Consider the following 26580-nt stretch of genomic DNA (forward strand, 5'->3'; position numbering starts at 1 on the left):
CATTATTGAATCTTCAGTTTAAATATAAATATTTTGGAATTAACCATTTGTTTTTTCAAATATTTGACACAATAAAAATAGCCTTAAACTAAGAATTTACAGCGGAATTAAACGAACTGTAAAGCAATCGTCTATATGTTAATTTAATCTGCAAAACTTTCAGGATGTTTTTTATACAATTATATTCTTACTTATAATTTATCAATCAACCTTATTATTAATTATTTGTAAAAAGAAGACTGATTAAGAGAACTATTACTTCTTTTTTATTTATTCTCTAAATTTTTATTTTTTTTTAGAAAAAGATTTTTTTAATAATAAAAGTTTCATTTTAAAAATATATACTAATTGAATATCTTTAATTATTCAATTATATCTAAAACGCATATGAAATAATTCGGATTAATTCAGATTAATTACTTGCTAAAATAAAAATATATTTTTAATAATCTATTATTTTTAAATTTAAATACCACTATCAATATTTTTTATCTTACTCATAAATAATGTGGTTTAACATTACAAAAAGGAGTGATTTATGACATCCTTTTATATTAGATGATAAGTTATACATTACCGTTGCATTTTAAAAGAGACAAAATTCAGGTCAATTCCACATTAAAATAAAATCATTATTCTAATAACTTTATTTTCAAAGATTAATTGAAATTGTATTGAATTAATTCGAGATAAAATTATTAATTAATTTATAATTGCAACGTTGATTTCATGAGTAATTACTTTAAGTACCAACATCAAATAAAAACACGCGTTGAAGTACCACTATAATGCCCTTCTTAATACTTAAACATTCAATAAACAAATATGTGGATAAATAAGTTTTGTAGGGAGCATTACCTGCGCTGAATTACAAATAAAATTTATTGCTAATAAATAACAATTATAATGGGTGTGACAAGTTTTCTATCAACGCAAGCATCACAACCCCATACTATATAACAACTTTTTAAAAACTTGCTAAATACCGTACTGACCTACCTCATGCCTTACGTTAGAATGGCTCCAGCTATTGTTATAACAAAGGACCTCATTTATCACGTCTATATTTTGAAGGTTATTAATTGGTTGTAAATATACACCTGGTATTTTAATCAAAATTAGGTATTATATTAAAAAACGTGCCTGTTATTGTTTTAGGCGTGTGATTTTGCTGATAAAATAGGCAAAATCATTGATGTGATTAAACAAAAATTAATAAAAAGTACATCAGGTAAGAATTTTGCAGAAAAGCAACCTTCGGTTTACAATGCAAGGTTTTTTATTTTAAATTAATCGATACATTGAACTTTAAGTAATTAATTTAGCTTTATAAATTCAATTATGATACACGTGTCAAAACTTCTTGTGATTGAAATAAAAAGCGAAGAGTATAAATATTCCAAATCAATAGATAATGAATTTAGAATCATATTTCTGAATTGTATTTATTGTGTAATTAAATTTTCTGACAAGATGAAGCATGTACAAATTCTCACCATGATGATAATAATATCTCTTTTAACTTATCTTAAATCATTAAATTAATTAATAAAATTAAACTATCTATCATAAAAAAATCTATAATTAATTTAACTGTAACAACATATATTTTATAAAAATTTATATAATGTATTTTGTAGCATTTGTGATATTAATTATTTAAAAAAAGTTTTGTGTATAATTTCAATTTCTCTACAGATGGTGAACTTTTTTACTTCTCTTCCTAAAGACAAAATGGTTTAGAAAAGCACCAAAAAAATTTAGATAAAATATACAGTGATATTAATAATTACAGAGATACGAGAATTCAATTGTATTTTTAACAAGTGTAAATACGTTTTTTGGTTTTTTTTAGAAGCAATTCGAAGAGGCATCAGTAAAACGTTTAGAACGGCAGTTTCACGTATCTGATTCATATATTTTTTACTTCATAGAATTGTTGTGAGAAATCAAGTCTCTTTATTATTTCCTACAGGAAAGAAAAAAGAATTTAAATTTTTTATACTTTATGAGCATAAAAAACATAATTCTGGGTAAGATAACCGATATATACGGTATTTAATTCCTTCATTAGGCAATTTTTCCGTTCATATCTTAACGATTTACCGAAGTTCTGGATATTAAAAATATAAATCTTATTACCAAACATTTAGTACAAAAATATAAAACTGAAAAATAAGTTTAATCGCATAAATAACCATTCTTTAAGAAATTTCTTGAAGCATTTAATTTACGCACTAATTTAAATTCACCAAATTTCATCACATATTATAAAACCATATGTTACTGTTAATTTTACCAAAATCATTACCGCAGCACTTTGGAAAAAAATTACCCTCCTTTTTTTTGTCGCCCGTGAGTCAGAAATACTGCAAATGTTACCATATTTTGGTTGTTTTTTACCATACTTTTTTTTCTCAGCGTAATTAGACAAATTATGAAAAACAAATTTATATAACTACCTTCTTGAGGGTAAAACAAAGCAGAAATTTGACGATAACTTCAGAAAGACATTTTTACTCTCAGAAATAAAGGTTAGCGATTGAACCAAATACCTTAATATTATAAAATATGTTTTCATGCAATTTTTTGCAAATTTAAAAACACGTTAAATTAAACTGTATTCCCGTTTGCGATAAACTAAAACATTATGAAAACAAGTTTAAGATGGATAAATTCGCACCATAATATGTTTCACTTTGACGTCATATTATGGCTGTAGCAAATTTAAATACTGTTTAAGTTCAACACGCACCTAAAATTCTAACAACGCACTTAGGGGCAACTGGGATCATGAATTGTACAGATTAGATAAGATTTAAAGCAATTTATACCAAAGCGCTTATTTTAAAATTGATCAGAGAATCTGCTTTTATAACTTTCTGTACTGTTAATATTTAATTCTTTGGTATTCGAAAAACGAAATATAAATAGAACAGAAACAAAGGAAATCGAAAGCTTACTTTTTGATTTTGAGAATTCATGCCTCTTTTCACAAAGATTTAGTTTCTAGAACGAAAATATAATTATATTGGCTGAATGTTCACAATTAGAATTCACGATTACCATTAAAAACAGGAAGCCAAGAAATAAATAGAAAAACATTTTCCTATGATTTATGAAAAGCAAAGTATTAGTACTGAAATAAATATGCAATACTCAAATATGCTTCTTTGTTATTAACTAATTTTATTCAACCAAGATATTATTACTTCATTTTATTATTAGTTTTGCATTATTTTATTATTATTTTAACTCACTGAAAGTTCAAAATTAGAAGAACGCACTATAAATATTTCCCTTTATTATTAGATTTGCATTATTTTATTATTATTTTAGTTCACTGCATCATCAAAATTAGAACAATAGTGTTTAAGACAAAACACGAAACAGATATCTTGCAGTTCATATAAGGCAAACTGTTAGTACTAAATTAAATATATAGGACTTAAATATGCTTGAGTTATTTTTATCTAATTTATACTACCAATATATTAAATATTTTATCCTATTAGTTTTCTATTATTTTTATTATTAGCTTAATTCACTGAAAGTTCAAAATTAGAAGAGCAAACCATTATCATTTGTGCCAAAGACAAAGCTGGAAAAAAATTATTTATGGCTTATAAAAGGCAAACTGTTAAAACTAAATTATGCATATAAGACTTAAATATGCTTCTGTGTTATCCTTATCTAATTTATATAACTAAGATATTAATATTTCATCCTATTATTGGTTTTACAAAACACCATCTGAATATATATCGTTATAAAGTCACGAAAAAACCATCTGCCACAAGTTGTTGAGCTCTATTTCACTAACCTTATGAACTCTAAAATACTTTAAAAGATCAGAAAATCCCAATTCATAACTCCAACCTGTAAATCTGAGAAATCATGTTCTTTAGAACAAAAGAAATCCAATTCTTACATCTGTCGCTAAATTATGAATTCTATTCACAATATAGTAAGCGTGTTACAGTGCCTGAAGGTTCACATAGATTCTGTCTACTTCATGTTCTGGATTCTGAAGCAGGTGTTGTATTATCTTTAGTTCCTACATCATAAAATATCAGAGGGGATTAAGGGACCTTCATACCTAAAGCATCACCTGTAGCAATCAGTTTTTTTTTTCACTGAAACCAAAAGCTGAATTTGATAACGTATTGTAAGACTGGATTAAAAAATTGCATTTTTATTTTTAAAACAAAAGCAATATGATTTTCGGAAAAACACGTATATTTTAGCACTATATAAATAAAATTTAAGAAAAAAGATACTTTTTATAATTAATTGATAATATAGACAGATGAATAATATTATATTTAGTTCATATATCATTAAATATCAGAGAGAATTAAGGGACCATCATACTTAAATTATCACCCATAGAAATTAGTTCTTTTCCACAAAAGCCGAATTCAATTTTATATGGTGAAAGTGGTTTTATAAAATTGAATTAAGATTTTGAAGTATAAACCAGTGATTAAGATGATAATTAATTTAATTCAATTTAATTAATTTTAGTACTATATAATTGCTATTGTGAAACTATTCTTTTAAATATTTTACGAATCTAAACGTACAACTAATTTGAGTAAAATATTTCATATATATCTATTTATATTTAAGAAGCAAAACTCAAGTTGAAAAAATAAAGAAAACTCATTGTTAATTTCTTGACCCGATTCTTCTGCGTATGATTAAGGTGACTGAATGGTAAAGAATAATTAATTTTAATTAATAGCTGCGTAGTTGATTTTTTTAAATATATTTTTACTTGTAATTTTAAAAAAGTCCTCAATGAATAATGAGCAAATTCACCTAAACTGATCGTTGGTTTACTATGTCCAAATTATTTGGATCAGCTAATAATTAAATTATTCAGAAAGAAAAGTTAGTAATGCAAAAACGATTACTATACATTTAAAACTGATACCTATTTTCTTATTGTTGTTGACATTTGATGTTATAAACGTTTTAAAAATACCACATGCATTTTTGTTTGAATTTGTAGCTATTGATGAAAATTAATCAGTTTTTCTTACCTAAGTTTAAAAAATAATTTTTATTTTCAGAACTGACAAATTCATATTTATTTAAACCAAATTTTACATCTTTATTGTGCATAAATAGCAAAAGTTCTTGTCAAAAATTTATCGTGATGGTACAGTTAAACTCGTTTATGTCTAGATACAAAAAAAAAAATCATGCATATGTGAATACACCTATGTGAAAGAGTGGTAGTACTTGCTTGTTTTTACCAAGTATATATTTCTTTCTGTTAGCTACCATTTTATCATTAAAAAATACTTTGCACTGATTTTAGATCCAAATGTATATATTTATAACATTCATATAATACTATCGAAATAGTGAGAAAAAAAGTATGATAGAAACTTCTATAATATGGTAAAATTTACAGTGTTTCTGACTCTATGGGAGAGACAAAAAATTCTGCAATCTTTACCGAAGTGCTTTGGTGATTTTTTTCCTTAATTAACAATAAAATATGGTTTTACAATTTGTAATAAATTTTGCTAAATATGGTAAAATTTGTTAAATTTATCATGTTAACTTAAAACATTATCATGTTAACATAAAAGTCATTTATTCGGTTAAATTCTTTATCAGTTTTGTAACTACTAAATTTGTGATAATAAGAGCTGTATTTTTGAAAACTTGAATTCCCAGTAAAACGTCGCCATATGAACGGAGAAACTACCAAATGTATGGTTTAAATACCGTGTATTTTGATTTATTAACGTAAATTATCTACCCATTTTTTTTTACCAAAAGTACAGCATGCTAATTTTTCCAGCATTTATTTTCTCTGTGCAGAACTACAATTAAATTTTGTTTCTGTGAAATTAATCCAAACAAGAAAACACTTGCGCTGTTTTTTTTTATTATTAAAAAAGAACAATTCTTTTAAAAGGACACTATCACAAATGGACAAATTTCTCTTTTTCTCTGCTCCCATTAATCAAATGACGCAATTTTACTACTATAATAATTTGAAATGAATTTATTCCTTCTGAATCCTATCCAGAATCTTCCATTCTTACAAATCTAAAATCAACAGACTTATCACGTCCTACAATGCAACTTTTAATGAATAGCCATTAAATCTAGCAATATCCTTTCACTTGAAACTTTACTTTTCGATCTGCATTGAATCGCTTGAGTTCACTCTTTAGGAGAGGGGGGAGGGCTTTCACTTCCGAAAGCAGTAACTTCCAGACCATTACTTAATTATTCCCAATCTCAATTCACGCTCTCATTGTATCACTTTGAATGAAATGGATGCACGTGCACCACCGCATCCACAGGGGTGAATTGCTCGCAATCATTGCCATCTATAGCATGTAATGGCCAAAGTAATGAAACCATTTAAGGATCACAAAAGAATGGTTAACAAAGGAATGCAACGCTCTGCCAACTATGAAATGGGAGGTGTTTTGTCCGCAAACCAACCATGTCCGCAACAATGGTCTGGAGCCACCTTCAAGACACGCGACCGGCTAAAGCCAAGTTGACCGATCGGACAACCTAGAACTCATTGGCTTAAGTAGCCGTGACAATCGTTTGATCTTGAAAACTGTTTGATCTGATATCTTTGACAAAAAGAGAAAAAAAACTTGTTTTAAGATGCGGTGAGATTCTTAAAATAAGTCTTACATCGCATCGGTATAATCTTAAGTTTATTTCAAACGGAAATGTCACTTATATTTGCTGATAAAATATTTATTACCTTCTGTAATAATCTAAGTTAAAAAATACATGAGCATTAAACAGAAACATGCATCAGAACAGCTGTAATTTTATTTTTGAAGTTCAGAAGTAAACGCCTGTTACAATAAAGTGCAACAAGAAATAAATTTGCTCTAACAAAAATAATTTGAAAGATAATCGCTATATTGTTATGAAATCCATCACATACATAATTAAATATGAAATCTCTTTACAATTATGCATATTAAAGTACTAAAAATAGTATTTAAAGTTACAAAAATATTAGCAATTGGAAAAACAAATGCAATATTAAAGTTCTAAGCAGAATATAGCTAAATTTGTAATTACCAAAGCAATTTCAGACGAAATTTTAATACTACTAAAGTTGTATCGCGAATATTGAAACACTAACAAATTCCTGATCAAATTACGGTATAAATTACCGGCACTTTGGGTGCCTTATGTAAAACCCATTTTTACCGTATAATACTATACAGTAGTTTTTAGAATAATATTTATTTAATTGGAGTGACTCAGTAATTTTAAGATAATTATTACTGTATAAAGTATAATACATGAAATTTTTTGTTCTGTAGCACGTTCCTTTAAAAATGGATTGTACGATAAACAGTACTGTTACTCTTAACCGTAATTTGATCCGGAATTTTTTACAATGAAGTTACGAAAATAAAATGTTAATTTGATTGGAAACTGAGAGATTACTTAAGTTCTGTAGAGAATATTTCTAGTTCCAATGACAAAAATGATCTGAAAGACAAATTTGATATTCCAAATGTCAAATTGAGGACATGAAATATTATAATAGTAAGAACAATTTGAAAGGAATTTAAAATATCAAAGTTGTATAGAGAAATTTGTTGATGTATGTAATATAAATTATTTTGGTGTCTGCCTTATGTGCTTGTAGAGTCTGTTGCCTTAATGAATTTTGACCATTAAAATGATTTCAAACAGCAAATCGAGAGAAAAAATCAATTTGCATATAATGAAATAACAATTTGAAAGACAATCGCTATATTAAAGTTATGTAACGAACCCTTGTAGGTAAAATAACGAAAAGAATTTACATTACTCTTACAATTCACATAGTCTTTCTATCGTATTCCTTATGTGACCGTAGCTGATGCTACTTCAACAAATTTCGATCATTAAAATAATTCCAAACAGCAAATAAAAAAATAAAAGCAAATAAAAAATAAAAAACAATTTACATATTATAAAATAACAATTTATTTTAAAGATAATCACTAAATGTAATTACGTGAAAGTAATTTAACAAGGTAACTCAACTGTGAAACACATGATCTACCCTTTCAACTAAATACACAAATTAACCGTTATATGGAATGCATTCTAACGGTATTCCAAATCCTTCATGAGAAAAACGGAAAATGTTGAAGACGTGTTGTGACATGAATCACCTTCGCATAGCTTTACGCATGGTTGCACCGTGTGAATCAAGCATCTTGTAAAAATATTGCATAATCAAGCGTGCATTTACATGGGAGAGTTATTTTAACCATAAAAACAAACTCCATTAACCGTTAGCTTGATTTGAACAGATTGTAATATTTTTTCCTTTTGTTTGACTCAAGCTAATTATCGATTAATAACGTGTCAAGTTTGTCGCAAACCGTTACAACCGTCTTTAATATTCGTTAGATTCCAAGGATGAGTATTATAAAATGATTATACATATTCCAAAACTGGTGATAAAAAATTTGTTTAGAGTCTATAAGAATATAATGCATAGTATATAAAATATATCTCATGCGAATAAAGTGCTTGACTAACTTGACGCAGTTTAGAAGTCTTTTTTTTTTTCTACTTTTTGATGCTCTGTGAATGTTTTCGGTTCTTGTACCGTACTTTTACTTTAATGGCTTATCTAGTAGAAAAACAAACATCATAATTATGCTAATAAAGCTAAAATATAGGATACTTAAACCATTCATTGGTTTTAAACATTCATTTAAACCAGCAACGGTTGTTCACTTAAACAAATACTGTTATTTTAAAATCATATTTCGTATCATCCAACCATCTAGTATAAAGGCAAAACTGAGAAGTAAATTTAATTAAATTAATAGTTTTTATACTATGCTCTGAAATATCAGGATAAAATTACGGAATTTTATCAAATTTATTACCAAACAGCATAGTAATGAAAACATATTTTATTGTCATTTTAGCAAAAGTCATTACCAAAGCATTTCGGTAAAAATTACAGTACTTTTGGGTGTTTCAATAGTGTCCAAAACAAAGTAAAATTTACCATATTCTGGTAGTTTTGACCTTACGTTTTTCCTCGATGTTACATTTTAAAGAATGCTTCAGTGTCTAGACTCCATTTTCAATATTATTTTCGAGCAATTTGCAGACTTTTCAAAATTTATAACAATTATTTCTGCTGTAATATGAAAGTTAGTCATGATTTGGGCAGTTAAAATAAATTTTAAGTTTCGATAGTAAATAAGTTTTACCGTATACATTTTTTTCATTTTTCGAACATGACAAGATTCAATAACCGATTCTTAATTTAATGATATTTAAATACCTGTCAGAACTTTAGTGATGCTATTTTGTTCTCATTTTGTTAATCTTCTCCAAAGTAATTAAAATTCTTTGTTAACCAAATATTTAAAAGGTTTTTTTTATTTATTTTCCTTTATTTCCCTTTATCTTCCTTTTCTTTTCTCAATTTCTATGATATGCTATCTTAATTCTGACTATAAATGAGCTACTTTTAAATAAATAAGTAGCATCATTGCTCATTATGGCAACAAAAATACAACTTTCGTTTTGTAAAAGAAATAAAAGCTTGGATTTTGTTATTACACACATCCCTTCATATATATTGTGTAGCGTAGTCTCGCCAGTTAGACCTCCACTTATTCTAAAAGGTAAAGTGATATTTTAACCGTGCCAGAAAAATAAACTAGTGCGAATGGAACCAAGATACTGACAAAGCAAATAAATTTGTGTCACTTAGATCTCCCTGCAAGAAATGCTGCTTATTTATTGATAAAAAAATTAGGTACTGCTTTCTATAAGTGTACATTAATAAAAGAAAGTAAGAAGTACTGCTATATATTGCAATAGTGCATGTGAGTTTTAAGATAAAATATTTTAATGCATATTTGAAAAAAAATCTTTCTTAAATGTTTACATTAAAATTAATTTCAAACTCTACTTTACAATATACTACTTAAAATTTTATTTCGATCGTATTTTTTAAAGAAAACAGTTTTAAAAATGATGTAACATCCATAATATCTAAACTTCGATTATCCGAAGTGGGTCCTGATTTACTCGGATAATCAAGTTTTTAGTTTAATTGAAAAGAAGTCCTTCAGAGTAGAATTCTGTATGACATCATCTGTTAACATAAAAACTGTTAATATAATAAGAAAAATAAAAATTAATTTTAATCAAACATTTGAACATGAAGGGTACGGAAATGCACTTTATTTTATGGTTGGCTGCCCTTTAAGAATAACATCGATTAATATTTCTTTTAATAATAGATTTTAATATACGCTTGTGCTCTGAGGGCTCTCGGTTAAAATTATCTAATTTTCCAAATATGTTCTACGGTTGAACAATTATGGAAGAAAATTTTAAAGCAAAACAATTCCTTCATAAAGAATAGAAGAAAACGTCACATTATCAACCGATAAGATCACATCTTAACAAATGTGACCTCGACCTATAACGGACCAAAAATTTCTCTTCCTAAGTCTCAGAGAGACATACCTTTCCGCCAGGTACCTTCAAACTAATTAAACTCACCCAAAATATGTCGAAGAATCTGTAAGAAGAGAGATAAGATTCTCGAATAAATAGTTCCAACACGAAAGCGACAACTCAACTCCACTCAGCACGTAATTGACGTCACGGAAAGCCGAGTAAAATGGCGATACAAAGATACAAAATCCTAATGCGATAATAGTTGTCGGACTCATCTTCAAGTCTGGTCAAAGACTGGAGTTACGGAAAAGGGTATTTTATTATTTTTAATGTTTGTGCAACGATGCGGTGAATAGAGGAAGAAAAGAATAAATAGTCGAACAAGAGAGGGGGTTCTAAAAAGGAAGTGGGGGTTGAGGCGTATATTGTCGTGTGCGTGTCGAACGTTCAATCTGTCATTGGGATTCTTCTCACTTTGGATATTATGGAATAATTTTTCCTCTTCTTTCTCATAAAATCCTTGCGGCTATGACTTTGACTGTTGTATTTATTAGGGAGTGGGTTTATAATGACCGGAATAGATGACTTATCCATTTCCCAGATCTTTATTTTTTTACAATATACATATTGCAAGCAAACTAACGAAAGAAGGACATTATATATATATATATATAATAAATACAAGAAAACACGAAGAAAGTTACGAAAAACAATAAGTTTCATTTATTGCGCTGCTGCAAGTAAACAGAACTCATTAGATAAGTTCAAAATGCAGAATAAAACAAAGAAAAATTATAGACATGTGAGAAGAAGAAAAAAAAGGGGGGGGGGAAATAATAAGTAAAAAAATAACAAACAACAGTTTAAAAAGAAAAAAAAAGGACGAAATTTTATTTAAAAAACCGGAAAAAAACCGGGAAAAAAAAGATATAATCTTTTCATCAGCCCACACGATTGTATCCGCAATCTTTCTGCGAAAACATTTTTAAATCATTCTTGCAAAATTCCCGTCCATGTAAGTTGATCTGATTTCGTTACTCGCTTTATAGTCCATTTTTATACAGTTTTTTCTTTTTCTTTTATTTTATTTTATTTTCTGTTTTTACGTGTTATTTTTACTTTTTGTGTTCTATTTTATTTGTTGTAATTTTCATAAAAAAAATTTTCGAGTGCTCCTCACACTTATGTATTAATATATTTTGCTTTGGCTTTATTGATACAATATCAGTAAGCACTCTGTTTCGCAGATATAATCGTGTGGGCTGATAAAAAAGATTATATCTTTTTTTCCCCCGGTTTTTTAAATAAAATTTCATCCTTTTTTTTTTTAAACTGTTGTTTGCTATTTTTTTACTTATTATCCCCCCCCCCTTTTTTTCATATGTCTATAATTTTTCTTTGTTTTATTCTTCATTTTGNATAGAATTTGGAATAAATATTTTCGGGTATTTTATGCAATAAATGCACATTATTATAATATAATAAAACTTTGATAATTTGTGGACTTTTCAGTTATTTATTTGAGAGGTTATAAATCTAAATATTATAAATAAAACTGTTTTTTGTTTCGTTTTAACGTTTTTCTAATAATGTTAACCATATTATTTGGAGTTAGACTAAAAAATACATTTGAAAAACAAAGGCTGAGCTTCAAAATCTTGCGTAAAAGAAAATTTAGGGATTTTAATTTCTGAAACGGATTTTGAAAGTTATGGTAATTATAATATTGTATTATGATATCTTATTTTCAAAATCAATCTCTCATTATAGCAACATTTTTATTGGTGTTGAATTCTATGGCAGCTTTAACTTCATATTGTTCTCTTTAAAAAAAATTGCATTGCTTTATAAAAACGAATAAAATGGCTATAACAAGGAAAAGCATTTTATAAAAAGATTAAATTTTGCACACACTATTATTTAATTTAGTTTAATCTAAATTTTTAATAATTATTATTAATCTAATCTAAATTATTAATTAAAATATAATTATTCTAAATTATTATTAATTTAACCTAAATTGTTATTTAAATTTAATCTAATTTAATTTAATCTAAATTTCTTGACATTTAAAATCTCCTGCGTGCATCGTAACTTTCAAATAATTAACTTAATGCTAATCAAATCAAAAAATATTTCTTTTTCTTTACTTCAATAAATTTCTTTAAGTTCGTAGCAAATTGTTCATTAAAATTAAGTTAACCGTGTTAAACCGTGAAATTCCCAAGTGAATATTCATAAAATATTTTTACATAAATTAATAAAAAATAACGAATGATCTAAACATTTCTAGAAGCGTAGAAACATGTTCAAAAATAAAAATTAATAACATATTTTTTTAAAAAAAGTTAAAATGATATTTATATAAAAGAAAATTAAAACCAATTTTCAACAACGCTGTAAGCAACTTAAATCCTGAACATAATATCTCCCTGGTGAACCGTAACTTCTAAGTAATTACTTTATCGCTAAACAGCACCGAAAAAACTAAAAAAAAACTAATCCACTTTTTCCCTTTCTTCATTAAACTTCTTCAGGTTCATTATCCAACATTGTTGCGACATTCAAGAAAGATAAACTCTACTGATATATAACCCCTTTCCATCATCTGTCTTGGTGACCATACACGCGACGGTCAGCAGCGTGGAACCATTTTTCCGGTTCAGATGACGCAATGGATCCCCCAGAGTCAACTTCTCCTAAAACCTTTATCTTTGCCACCTCACTAAAGCAAAGATAAGAATCGCGTTACTTAAATGAACGAACACTAAACAAAAGGTTGGTAATGACTAGCATTAAAAATGGTCATTTTCATTCTTTTCGTTTGTTCAGTTTTTTTTTTTACCTGAAATTGAGGATGAGCTTGTTTCCTTTGTCAAAATCCTGAGGAAGTTGTTCCGTTAAGAAAACGCGTTTCCTTTTATTCGGTTGAGAGGGTTTACGATATTTGTACAATTTTTCCATACCAGTGATTTTGTTATCGGCAGACGATCTAAAGCATATGTATTTATGAAACTTAGTTGAAGAATTTGTCGTTTGCATCTTGAATGGCTCAAATTGAAATGACAAAGGCAATTATTGTCAAATCAGAAAAGGAGAGATGGAAATGAATGTTGATGTGTCCATTAAAGTGAAAATTAATCTTTTAACCCTGAAGATTGAGGTGAATTGTTCTTAAATGTGAGTTTTATTTATAAAAATTATAGTTTTAATTTAAGAGCTAGGATTATTTTGAAAATACTTAAATCATTTTTTTTCAATGGTTGCTTGAAAAATATCACCCATTTCTTATTCTCTTATCTCTTATTATCTCTTATCATCTGAGGTTAATTGTTCTTAATGGTAGACGTTAACCATTATGTCTTGTTGCACAAAATGAGAACCCAAGCTTACTTTGTGGCTATGTAGATTAAAAATTTATTTTTATCTAAGTTATGAAGCTCTAGATAATACCGAAGATTTTGGCAATATTACTTTAATTTACGTAGCTTTGTCTTTTGAAATTAACCTAAAATCTAATAGAACTTACGAATTAGGTTTATTCACGTTGCACTTAATTCAAAAAGTAATGTAACATATCAATTGGGCATAATTACACTGTTCTATAAGTTTGAATCTAACTCTAAAAGCAATTGAACGTATGAATTAGATTTATTTACGTTGCTCTGAAATTTTGAATTCTAAATAGCAATAGAACAATTTTCAACAATAGAATTTATGACGTTATTCACGTTATTTATATTTTAAGTCGAATTCAAAATGCAATAAAATTTATAAATTAGAAATTGGATCTCAAAAAACAAATCTTATAACATTAACGAGTCAAATTCAAATCCAATTTTAGTAGTTAATTTTGTTTTCGGTTTCTATGTAACTACAAGATAGATACATATTGATGATGAATCATCCGGCATTCCACTGTTTTTTGGAGAAATCTGAGAGCGAAATGACGATATCGATAATGATTATTTCAATTATTGGTTCAATTCACTGATTAAAAATCTGAAAAAATAAATAAAGTGACTTAAATAAAATAAATTAAAAGACCAAGGATGATTTATTACAATAATACCAAATACCATCAGCAGTACAAAAAGGAGTTTATCTCTGATTCTGTTTACTGATTTGCACAGCAATTATTATGCTGTTTTCCTGTTACTGAAAACAATGTAGAGATTATTTCCTCACATCGAAATAGTACGTCATTCTAATCGCAAAAACAATTAAATTACACTTCAAAAAATATCTTATTATTCCCATGGGTAAGATTATTCAAAAACTCGAAAACTCTTGTTAAAAAACTAAGTGAAAAGTATTTATCCTGGTTTAAAACTCAAATTTGTGATACAAATTCACTATTCTCTCATATTAAGTTGCAAAATGTAAGGCAAGATCAATATAAATAATGAAACTTTTAATTGGAGACTGGAAGTTTAAAACTCAATAAACCAATGTAATTAATACTTTTATTTCATACATTGTTTAAAATTTTGCTTTAAATTACATATTATTTTTTTTCTCCTTACAAAACCTTTGAAGGTATCAGGTGATAGAACTAAAGCAATCTTAACAATATCATTGCCTCGAGCTTTTGTTTAAAACTAACTTTGTTAAAAGCAATTTAGTTCCTCAAATTCAAACGGTTCGTGCCTCGAGATAACAGCCGTTACCAGTTTCAAAACTTACGGAAAGCACAAATTGTGATTCTTAGTAAGCCGAAAAATCAAGTTCTTAAAAAAAGTCTCACGTTGACGCTGGAAAAAAAAATGAGGAAATAAATAAATACGAGAAAAGAGGGTGAAGGCTGATAAAATGTAAGAGACGGGAAAAGTTAGATTCGGCCATTGTCTAGGTCGTGCAGTCGTAAAACTCAGTAGGAAATAGCGCGGGTCGTACCCAAATACCTCTATTAGTTACGTCGCTTTCACTTGAAGAATAAAAACAATGCTTTCAATAGATTATGAAGCAATAAAAGCCTATAAGCAGTGTTAAGAACTGTTAACAACCACAAAAATATTCGCTTTTTTAAAAAAAGTCTTTTGATTTGAAAATATTTCAATTAAAGTTTGGCAGAAAAAATCCATTCTTTTCTTATAAGTTTTAATTTTCTATTCTAAGAAAAATTGAATAATGTGCAGCAATAGTATTAAAAAAAATTCAATGCGAGATTTAAAACAGCTTAAATTCAGCGTTTTTTCTCCCCATTTAAGTATTGCATTTATTGTCATTCTGGCAAATATTGGAGCAAATATTAGCAAACTTTTTGACGTTTTTCTCACCTTATTTTGACAGTGATTGGCAGTTAGAGTTGGTAACGCCTTTTAATTTGACATAGTTTTCTAATTATTTGATCCAACTTGCTACATTTGCTTAATTGTTTTTAATAATTTCAATTTTGCGCGTAATAGAGGCTCATTTAAAAGAAAAAATTCAGATTATACTTAATTTTTTTAATAAACAATATTAACATTTCACATTTTAAAGCACACTTAATTTTATAATTTTTAATCAGCTATTAATAAATAAATTTCTACTTAACTATTTGATTCAATAAAAAAATCTCGCCCGTTGAAAGGAATTCATAATTTTTTAACCGTCACTTTATGTAATGTTTCATAAACTAATACAAATTTTGACACAGTTAGAACTTAAATGTTTCAACATTTTAACAATCCTAGATAAGTATTCTCTCTAATGAATTGATGACACGCTAATATTTTTATTCTATAGCATTTGAAACAATCTAGAGCTTTTCTGAAATATTCAAAAGAGTGAATGTGATCAGAAAACTATTTCTTAAAAATACATAATCTTAAAGTAAAAGCGTTTGTGTAAAATTTTAACTTGCATTAAAAATAATGCAATTTCGTTTTGGCGTTCTTTTAAGTCAAGCAAGTGTATTTTTTTTTCGACGTTCTAAGTTGACATATCACTATGCCAACTTAATTTAAGTTGAAATATATAATTGGAGTATATAGTTGTTCCCAAACATCATATTAGAGCATTATTTATCGCATCATCAGTTTGATTTAAGAACTATTTCAACTTTTTATAAAATTCATTCATGTTGTAGAAATATGTAATTTTTTATCTATTAATATATTTACTAATTCTATTTGCCCATGTAAAATAGAACCTCACACATTTGTATTTCTTTTACAGGTTCGATACAGGTTTGGTTGCTACGATGAAGTACAAAAACTGGACTGCCGCAGAGTCCGGCATTGCAATTGGATTCGCTTCTTGCGTTGTTCACAAACTCTTAGCAATGACGTAAATCTTATAGGAACACTGGTAAAAGGTGAACCAGTATTTGAAACTGTAAGAACTGTACCGTCAAATACCGAGCTTATTGTGTACCTGGAGAGTGGCAGTGAAACAGACGATTCCTTACGATCTCAAATGTCTCTTATGGCTTGTCGCACTCTTACAGCTGCACATTACAGACACGCAATGGGTCTCATTCTTGAAGGTAAGTTGGTATAGTGAAAATTATTCTCTAATATTCAAGTACTTTTTATACTTAAAACTATTCTCCTTTTATTCTCGGTAAAGCATGCTCATGTACACTCATGTTTTGTTTATTTATACCGGATACGGCTATTAACGTCCAGGACTGATTTATTAACACTTGAAAATAAACAGGTGAATAATATACACATTACATTTGCTCCAAAGTAACCTCAACCTCACTTCTGTACTCAGCTGTAAGTTTCAGAAACAATTTTTGAAGCCCACTTACATGTTCTTCATCTCTGGCGTCAAAACTTCATTAAAATCTTCGGCGTACTTGAATTCCATTAAATTTTTTATACTACTGCAGAATAGTCGGTTTGGGGATTTAGCCTTTGCCTGCAACAATGGGTTTAGACGTGGTTCAACCGTTCTAACTGCTGTATATCAGATATCAGGGATTTTTTTTGTGTGTGTGTCTGGGTGGTTTGGAATGCAATCTAGTATAATGTTCCTAGTTTCAGAACTGGAGAAGACAACGCAAAGTTGGGTGGTTTCGATGCGTGGTGAGGAGATCGGGTGTTTATTACCGCCATCTGCCCTCCAATCTGAATTGTAGAAGCGCAGTGTACGCTTATGCTAATATTGTCGTTGGATTATCATGAAGGATAAATCCCTGCTCATTGCCTATAGCTGATTCCATTAATGTAGCTTTACTGAGAAGATTACAAAGAAAGCAATCACAGTTTTTCTTTCTTTCTTTGAACTTAAATCGACAATTCTTCTCTCTATTCGTTCGGTTGTTTTCTTTCTTACTATGAACTCACAGCAATAGCGCTTGAAAACATATTCCGTTTTACAATAGGTTCTAATTACAGTTACCTATTTTTTTTATAATTTCATATCAGTGGCAATTAACTTCAACTGAAAGGAAGATTTCCTTCAGGCCATCAAATTTAGAATCATTTAGGCATCAATTTAAGCTTAATTATCCTTACACCTCGATTCAATTTTATAAGCCATCAATTAAAGTTTTATTTACATAACCATAAATCGGAATGCAACAAGCAAAAAGGATACTCATAATCCATACAGACATCTCCAGGAAGTTCGACACCATTCTCTAACCATAGAACTATCTTCAAACTGGATCGAGTTCTGAAAAAAATGGCATAGTGGCGGTTACGGTACGCTGACGCCTTCAGTGGCAGACGTCAAAAATATCATTTAAAAGAGTTCCACAAATTGATGGGGATAAACTTGACGTGTCTCAATTTTCACATCAAGGGTCTAGGAAGCCTGTTATCGTTCTCTATGATTATTTCTTGGATGCTCTAGTTGGTGAATTGAAGTCTCCTTTTGAACGGAATGTTACACCCGTTTTGGAATACGGCAAAATTGTTTTTTCATTTTTTTATTTTGCCTTTTAATGAAGGATAGAAAAAGTAAAAAAAAGAGAAAAGAGAAGATTCTTGGTAATTCATTCAATACCTTCAGGTCGATCAACTGTTCGGGCCCACCTAACCCTGCGGGAAAGAAACCTTCAAATATGTTTTTTTTCCATATATATCCAACATCATATGTTTCTAAAATAAACAGTTTAGATTTACGAAGTGTGGCCTTCTTTTTCGAAAGGTTACTGATCGCCATGGATGAATTTGGCTTCCGAGGCAAACGTTTAAAATTTGTATGATGCTACTATACTAAAAAAAGTATAGTTGCTATTTTTCAATTCTATGCATTTTAAGTACATTTTGCTTATTACATTTACAGTGCATTTTAACTATTCATGTATTAAGTTCTAATAACGATCAGACTATTCTTTCCTAAAATTGTATTGTATTAATCGTTATATTCTGCGTTATTCCTAAATCTTTATCTACAGGGCAGAAAATGATATGCTCACCACCGCGCAATAACAGATTCTCTCCATAGCGTCCCTTCCCATATTCCACTTAAAGACAAATTTTTTTTGTTTAATTCTGATGTTTTGGGTTTGTTTCGCCAGAATGTTTTAAATTAGATTAGATGCTTTTACAGATATTCACTTTATGATGTCCTCAAATTATGAATCGAACTTTGCGATTCGCGATTGTAGTTCGTGAATATCATTAGTGTTGAAACGGTATCCAACTAGGTTTAATGTTAACTCGATATCCAAACTGTGCTTAGTGGTTTTCATGATTTACAAATCACAACTTCTATTCATTCAATTTTAAAATACAGCATTGCAATGTATTGTGACGTAGTCTATGAATCACGTGTCATAATCCTTCAAATCATAAATCTTTATTCATATTGTGATGAATTGCAAAATATATACCGAGCTTTGATATTACTGCATTACGATTTGAGCATCATATTTTGCGATTAGTGATATTCCAGTGAATTACAATTTGGAATTGCACTAGGATTCGCATTCGCGTTTGTTAAACGTTACTTTTCAAGATTTTTATTACTAAGATTCTTGCTCACAACAACGCTCAAAATGCAAAACACGCCTTTTTTTTCTTCTTTTTATTATTCTTTTTCTCACATCGCCATTTGTATTGCGTATGCTCATGAGTGCGAAACTTATTGATATCATTAAAATTTCACAAATGAACTTCAAATTCCGCAGTTATCTACAAAACATTTTTTTTTCGATTGCTAATGCCCGCTTTAGAACACTGCCAATTATTCTTTGAATAATAGTACGTGTAAAATTTAAGTACATCTTTAGATGTTGCAATTCAGCAACTCAGAATTATCAGCAGAAAAAAAAATACATCTTTATTCAATATTTTAATGCAGAACATATTTGTTAAGGATTCATCTAATTATCTGTTGACCAGCATGGGTTCTAAACGTCCTTAAGTGACGTTGAAGTCAGCACATCAAATTGCAGTAAATATTGTTCAATCATAAGTCTATATAGTAAAATAATCATGAGACAGATGCTTCAAAAAAAAATTTTCTCCTCTATTAGTACTGCATTTATTTATTTTTTTTTTTAACATTTCATTCATAAAAAGAGCTATGCGCAATACAGTTTTATTTCAGAAATTGAATGAGAATCGAGTGATTCTTCAACAAAGAATTGACCTCATGAGTACAATTTTTATTAAAAAAAACCGTTTGATAATTACATCAGCGTAAGCATTCAGAAATTTGCTGTCAAGAGGAATGCTCAACTGTCAATCGATAGTGAAAAGCAATCTTTAGTCTGGAGAAAGTCTGAAGACTAATTACGAAATCAGGGAGCAATAGAACATTTATTGGGAGAATTCTTTATGCTTTTATGAAGAATTTTCTTTTTTTTCCCTAATGTTTGAATAACTGAATACTATGTATGGCATTTAATAAAAAAAAACTCATTTGATTGGGAAAATCTTTATGCATTTTGGTTTTGGAGAACCATTTTTACATATGGGCGGTTTTGGCAACTATGGATCTTCTCCCTTTTGGTAGCAAAAAATAAACAACTCTTATCCTTATGCAAAATAATAGCAACTCCCACTATTTATTTATTTTTTAATTTTGAATTTTACTGTAGCAATATACATGGTGAAGATAAAGTTTTCCTTCTTTATTTTTTGATCTTGATGTTTGAATCGCTGAATACTATGAATAACTGAATACTTTGAATAACCGCATACTATATATGACATTCAATAAAAGCAACTCGATTGATTGTAAAATCTTCGTGCATTTTTTGGGAGCCATTCAAATTATTACGCATGCATGTTTTTGACAATTAAGGATCTCCTTCCCTGCTGGGTAACAGAAATAAGCAACTCTTATCCTTACATAAAAATGTAGCAATGCCAACCAGCCTTTTGCTTTCACTTTCAATTTTACTGTAGTAATCTAATTTAGTGATTAAATTACGATGAAAGATGTAACTTTTAAAAAACTTATGTTTTTATTTGTTTCATAAAATTTTGATTCGAATGCTCTACAGGAATCTTTCGTATATCCCTTCAGTAGTTATAACTCATTAAAGATTTCCTTTTTTCAATTTTCTAATTCTCGAATATTTACTTCAATTTTTGGCTTATACTTTTTCCCTATTTTCCAACTTTTTTGGCAATTAAATAAAAGGAAAATAAAAGATCTCAGTCTCATACGTAAGCACTGCTGACACCCTTCCACCCTTTTTGTTAGTCTAAGTAAGCAAATTCCAAAGTCTTTTTCTCCCTTTAGCATCTGCGTAATTTTGAATGACTGTCCAGAAATCAGCTTTGCGTTAGTTCATATTAAACAGTTGTACTTTTATCCAAGGCTTGAGAAAAGTTTCAAATTAAATTGAAATCGAGATCCCGAATGTGTGCAAAAGAAGTACCTTATTTCGCTTAAAAAAAGCGTTGTTCTGATTTCAATTTATTTATTTTTTTAGTTTATAATAATTTATTAACCACATAAGAAAAGTTCTGTTCTGAAAAAAAAATAGTTAGAAAAACTTTATGCGTTGCAAGCTAGAATAAGAAATGAGGTAGTGATTTCGGTTTTTCCTTTTGTTACTTCTTTATTTATTAAATATTTTTTTTGGTTAGACATTTTAAATAATTAGCTATGCAAAAATCTGAAAAGTTTATTAAAACATAAAAAACACGCTTTTTGTCTCAGAATCCTGAACATAAATCCAATCAGAATTCGTATAAGAATCCTGATCAGAATCCCAACCGAATTCATTTCAGAATCTTCTAAGAATCAAATGAATTGTTAGCCTGCATTGGCTACTTAATTATTATATTCGAACTTCGAATAAAATTTTTAACCTAAGTATTATTCGTATACCCTTATTGAAAAAACCCTTATTAACCCGTATAGAAAGTATGACATATTATTCGCCATTTAAAGTCAAATTCAAATTGTTTTAGAATGTTTTGAACATTATCTATTTAAATGTGAGATTTCTGAAAAAAAAATAGGCAATTTACACTTCCAAAAACTATTAAATTTAAACTTATATGAGATGTAAATTTTTTTTGGTAAAGAAAAACAATTCAAATGTTTTTTACGCATGCCAATATTTTAAATTATATTTTTATTCAAATTAAATCAAATTACTTTTAAAATGACCAATTCAAAGAATTTATGAATTTGAGTTCATTAAAAAAAAATTAATACGAGGCTATTTCATGCTCTTTTCCCTTACGAAACACATGAAAGTATAAATATATTTGTCAAAAAAATACTTTATAAATATGCATCTACGTATGTCTGAAATATCTAAGTGCTTAATGTGAGCACATAATAATTTTGTTCATATTCATAAAATAAGAAAGTAAAGATAAAATTTCCAGTTTTCTCTTCAATGTTGAATCAACCTATCTAATAAAAAAAAAGCAGACTGCTTTCATTTTAACTAAATAAATAATAGTTGAGGAAACAACCGAAATTGATGTAAATTATTATAGAACCACCGTCATGCTCCATTTTACCTTATTCGAAAAAGTTTATCGATCCTCATAGACAAGAGTACAAAAGTGAATATTTTACAAGCAGATATTAGACAACTAATAATTACAAACTTGATTTACCTCCTACGCATTTTTTACAATAGATCTACTATTCAGTGTCTTATAAAATATTTTATCACTAATTGTTATATTGTATGTGACATGATGCCGCGCAAATATTTAGCAAAAACCTATGACCTGCATCGCCTAACATTTGGGTGCGAGCTCTTCATTCAAATAAGGCTAATTAGTGAGTACACAGTAGAGATAATATGAGCTATTCAGGTGAAATGATTTAATCTTTTGTCTTTAAGTAGAAAAAATAGTCATATTTTCTTTTTCGGAATCACTAAGAAATATTTCGTTTCTAATGAAATGAAAGAGAGTACATAAATATAAGTACACCCTTAAGAATGGTAATTAAGAAGGATTTGGAGTAAGCTGTCAAATGTTTTGACCTTAAATGTTGCAGACAGGTCTAGACGTAGTTTTATACAACAGTTAAATGTTTTTCATTTATTTTATTTCTTTTAAATATAGTTTTCACAAAGAAAAAAAATCGAAATATGTAATATTTGGAACTCTTAAATTATTTCGTCTCAAATAGTTTCAAATTATTTCTGAATGAAATGTTTTGAGTCAAAAATAAAAGTTGCATACAATTCTAGATGGATTTACATACGGTAATTAAGATTTTTCAAATCGAGAACTTTTAAGAAAAGAGGTTTAAAGTTCTTCATGTTTGGTACTTTTAATTTATGCTGTCACAAATAATTACAATTTATTACTAAGTTAAATGTTAAGAGTAAAAAAAAAATGAAAGGATGTTAAAGATAAATGACTTTTTAAACAATGCTGCAGAATATTCTATTTTTTACTTACTTGCATGTTCCTTTATTTTATAAAGTTATGAAAATTGATGTTATAATCCTATATAAGTACTGGGAATTCCACATTGCCATAATTAGTGGGAAAGATCTTGCAAAGAAGATTTTTGTACAAAACCCTACACTAGTTTAAAAGAGTAAATGATAAAAAAATAATAGTTCTATTCCGCTGAATCAAATTTTGGAGTGAAAGAAGTAAACAGCTGGTAAATAAGTAGATATTATTGTAGGAGACAAATGTGATAATGCGACAATATGTATGACAATACCTTGTACTGTAGGAGTCTTTAACAGTAGGCCTTGTCTCACTCTGAGCTGTCAGATCAAATAAGAAAATGATTTTCTTAAGAGCCTCAAAATACAATTCATCTATATCCTAAATATTTTGAAAGAAAAGCTGTTATCCACCGAATTCAGTAGAACCTCAATTATTTGTTATCCGATTCTGACACCCTTTCTACGGTATATGGTGACGGCTTCTGGTTCATTGATCACGATGCTTACTTTCTATATATTGTGAATATTAATCACATGACGCGATTTGTAAATCGGGAGAACACAAATCGCGGTGAACGAATTGTGGAGCATTAGTATCATGATAGTATTGTGTGGAAGAACAACCATTTATTTTCACAATTCCCATAATTTAATGCAATGTTTGTAAACTTGATCAACGATGGTTCAGGATATAGACCGTTTGCCTTCCAATTAAGTGTGGTGTTCAAATCTCAGTGATGGCTGGTCGATACGAATCGGCATTCGGCTTGCACCGACCACAGTGATGACTTGAAATATCCTCAGTGGTAAATGGATCATGGGTTAGAGTCCCTTTGCCGTCAGACTAACCGTTGAGGTTCTTCAGGTCTCCCTCTCCATGTAACGCAAATGCGGGTTAGTTCCATCAATAAGTTCTCCACGAAGGCAAATTTCTCCCAATACTTGATCCAGGAGTTCCCTTGTCTTCTGGATTGGGTTCAAAATTACAAGGCTACGGAGTTGAATATTAGTAATCGGCTGTTCAACGACGGTTATAAAATAATATGATTGTAAACTTAAAAGAGGTAAGTAATGAAATAGTTTAATTATCTAACGGTTTTTACTTTCCTACATACCACTGGTAAAATTGGAAACAGATAATTGATATTCTAAGTTGTAATGCATGATGTTTTTCAGTTGTTGACGATATTTTCTTTCTCATAAACATGCCAAAAGTATTATTGCAAAAAGTGTAGAACTTACGCAAGTGCTTTCCATTTCATAAAACATTAATTGTACTGGATTGAACCAGCTAGTAAGATCGTTACATCTGAAGATAAATTTACATGCGTAGAGACAAATACGAAATGTTATGTTTATGTCATAGACTAATTAAATAATCCTGCTCTTTGCAAATATCTGTCTTTAGTTTGCTATACGCAGAGCAAATCGAAAAAAAATCTCCGGAAGAACAGAAAGATCTTATGCTTGTTGTAATAGATTCATATGCATTTAGATTAAGTGAAAAATATTTCATTCAATATTAATTAATCCTAACTTATTCCAAGCAATTTAAAATGTCTCTAAGTAGCTTATAATACAAAACCTTATTAAAAGGTTTGTTATAAATCCTAAGAAAATTCAGTTTCATTGAAAAATTATCTGCATATTTTTTTAATTAGCCCAGAAACATAGACTAGGCCAATTGATTGCTGAAAAACTAACAGATTGGAGGTTACTGAAGACTTCCAATTTGCCTGGTGCATTACAAATTGCCAACAATGTTTACAGAAAGCGAAATTTTTCAATATCGTTTAATGAGTTGAACGGAATGAAATGAAAGTCGAACTGAAAACTGAAACGGATTTAGTAAGCATTTAAAGGAACTCAGCCGTTTTTCAATTTATTTTCATAATGAGATTTTTGTTTGGCCCAAAGAAAAATGTTGTCATTCTGCTTGCCACTGTTGCTTGCGCTATTAAAAAAAACTTTCAAGCATATTTGATGAATATGTAATAATATATTTCCAACACTGAAGTTTGGAAACGAAGTCATCAATTCAGAAGCACACTGTTTAATAATTTCCCATTCTCCTGTAAAATTTAAAATGTAGGATAATGAAAGTGTCATGAACAACCATCCTTCAATTAGTCTTATATGTCTTAATACCACCTGTCACCTTGTAAAAATCATCATCCATCATCATCGACCTTTCTGAAGTGTCATCTTTTATTCCCTGTCAAGATATACGTCTTATTCTCAGAATCCAAGATGCTGAAATGCAACCCAATTCCAAGAAGGTCTCTCTTTTGAATATTAAAACTCGGCCCATTATTACCATTTGAATAAAGATGAATTATCAAAAGAAAAATTACCAGTCTTAAAAGCAACTTGATGCCAAATGAGAGCTAATTCGGTAGTATTTTGGAAGCGAGCCCAACACCCACAGTCGGGCAAAGCGGCTTGCAAAATAACTAGAGGCTTCTAATTGCGATGGATTTGCATAAATGAATGCTTAATTAGGCGAGGGAGGGTAGTCGGAACATTACTGTACTAACTGCTTAGGTTATTCTATTAAACAGCCTGTTGAGAACAAGTAGCAGATGTATTTTGTCAGCTTATTGCTCGCTAGATGCATTTTAATCAATGAAAATATGCTTAACTTTTCATTAAAATGCGTTTTAAGTGCTTCCTGGAGAACTTTTGGTTTAATTGCTTTATTTAAATTACTTTACTAATGTTGAATGCGCAAAGAATATAGGATTGCGCATTTTAAGTTTCGCGTAATCTTCCAGTTATAAGAAAATTTAGTTTAATTATACTTCGAGAACTCGTTGTTTAGACAAGCAAAATTTCATTTTGTTTCTTTCATCTGATTTTTTTTTAATTATTTATTTAGATTAATCAAGTTTTTGAAAGCTTTTATATGTGTTAAAAGGTTTTTCTTCTTGTTTATGTTCGATAAATATTTTTACTATTATAATATTTGAAATATAAAATTCAAATGAATAATTAATAACCTTAGGGTATTATTTAAAATATAAATTATTATAAATTAGGAAGAAAAAAAAATTTGAAAAATTAAAGACTTTAATTGTTGCTGTATATGATATTAAATTTTTGTCGAATAAAATGAAAGGTATGTAAATAACACTGTTTCTTTTTAATTATTTGAGGTGATGCATATCAAATCCATACCAAATCTCTTAAATACCAGAACGGTTCCTTTATTTATTCATATTTGTTCAAAGAAATTGTTCCGTACGTTTTTATCAGTGTTCTTAAATTTGTTCTGATCCCATCTCCAACGTTCTAACCTTAATTTCTTAAGCCCCAAAAGCTCATTTATAATATTTGTGACGTTTTTTTAAACA

At 28.8% G+C, this 26580-nt stretch overlaps 1 protein-coding gene across 1 annotated transcript in view; it reads left to right on the forward strand.

Moving 5' to 3' along the window:
- Positions 1-26580, forward strand: part of LOC107443645 (zinc finger protein 672) — a 91618-nt gene that overhangs the window by 9256 nt on the left and 55782 nt on the right. The window contains exon 2 of the mRNA XM_021146422.3: positions 16609-16918. Within this exon, the coding sequence (XP_021002081.1) occupies positions 16609-16918 (310 nt within the window). The remainder of the gene's footprint in view (positions 1-16608; positions 16919-26580) is intronic.

The sequence above is a fragment of the Parasteatoda tepidariorum genome, chromosome 5 (assembly GCF_043381705.1).
Source record: "Parasteatoda tepidariorum isolate YZ-2023 chromosome 5, CAS_Ptep_4.0, whole genome shotgun sequence".
NCBI lineage: Eukaryota > Metazoa > Arthropoda > Arachnida > Araneae > Theridiidae > Parasteatoda > Parasteatoda tepidariorum.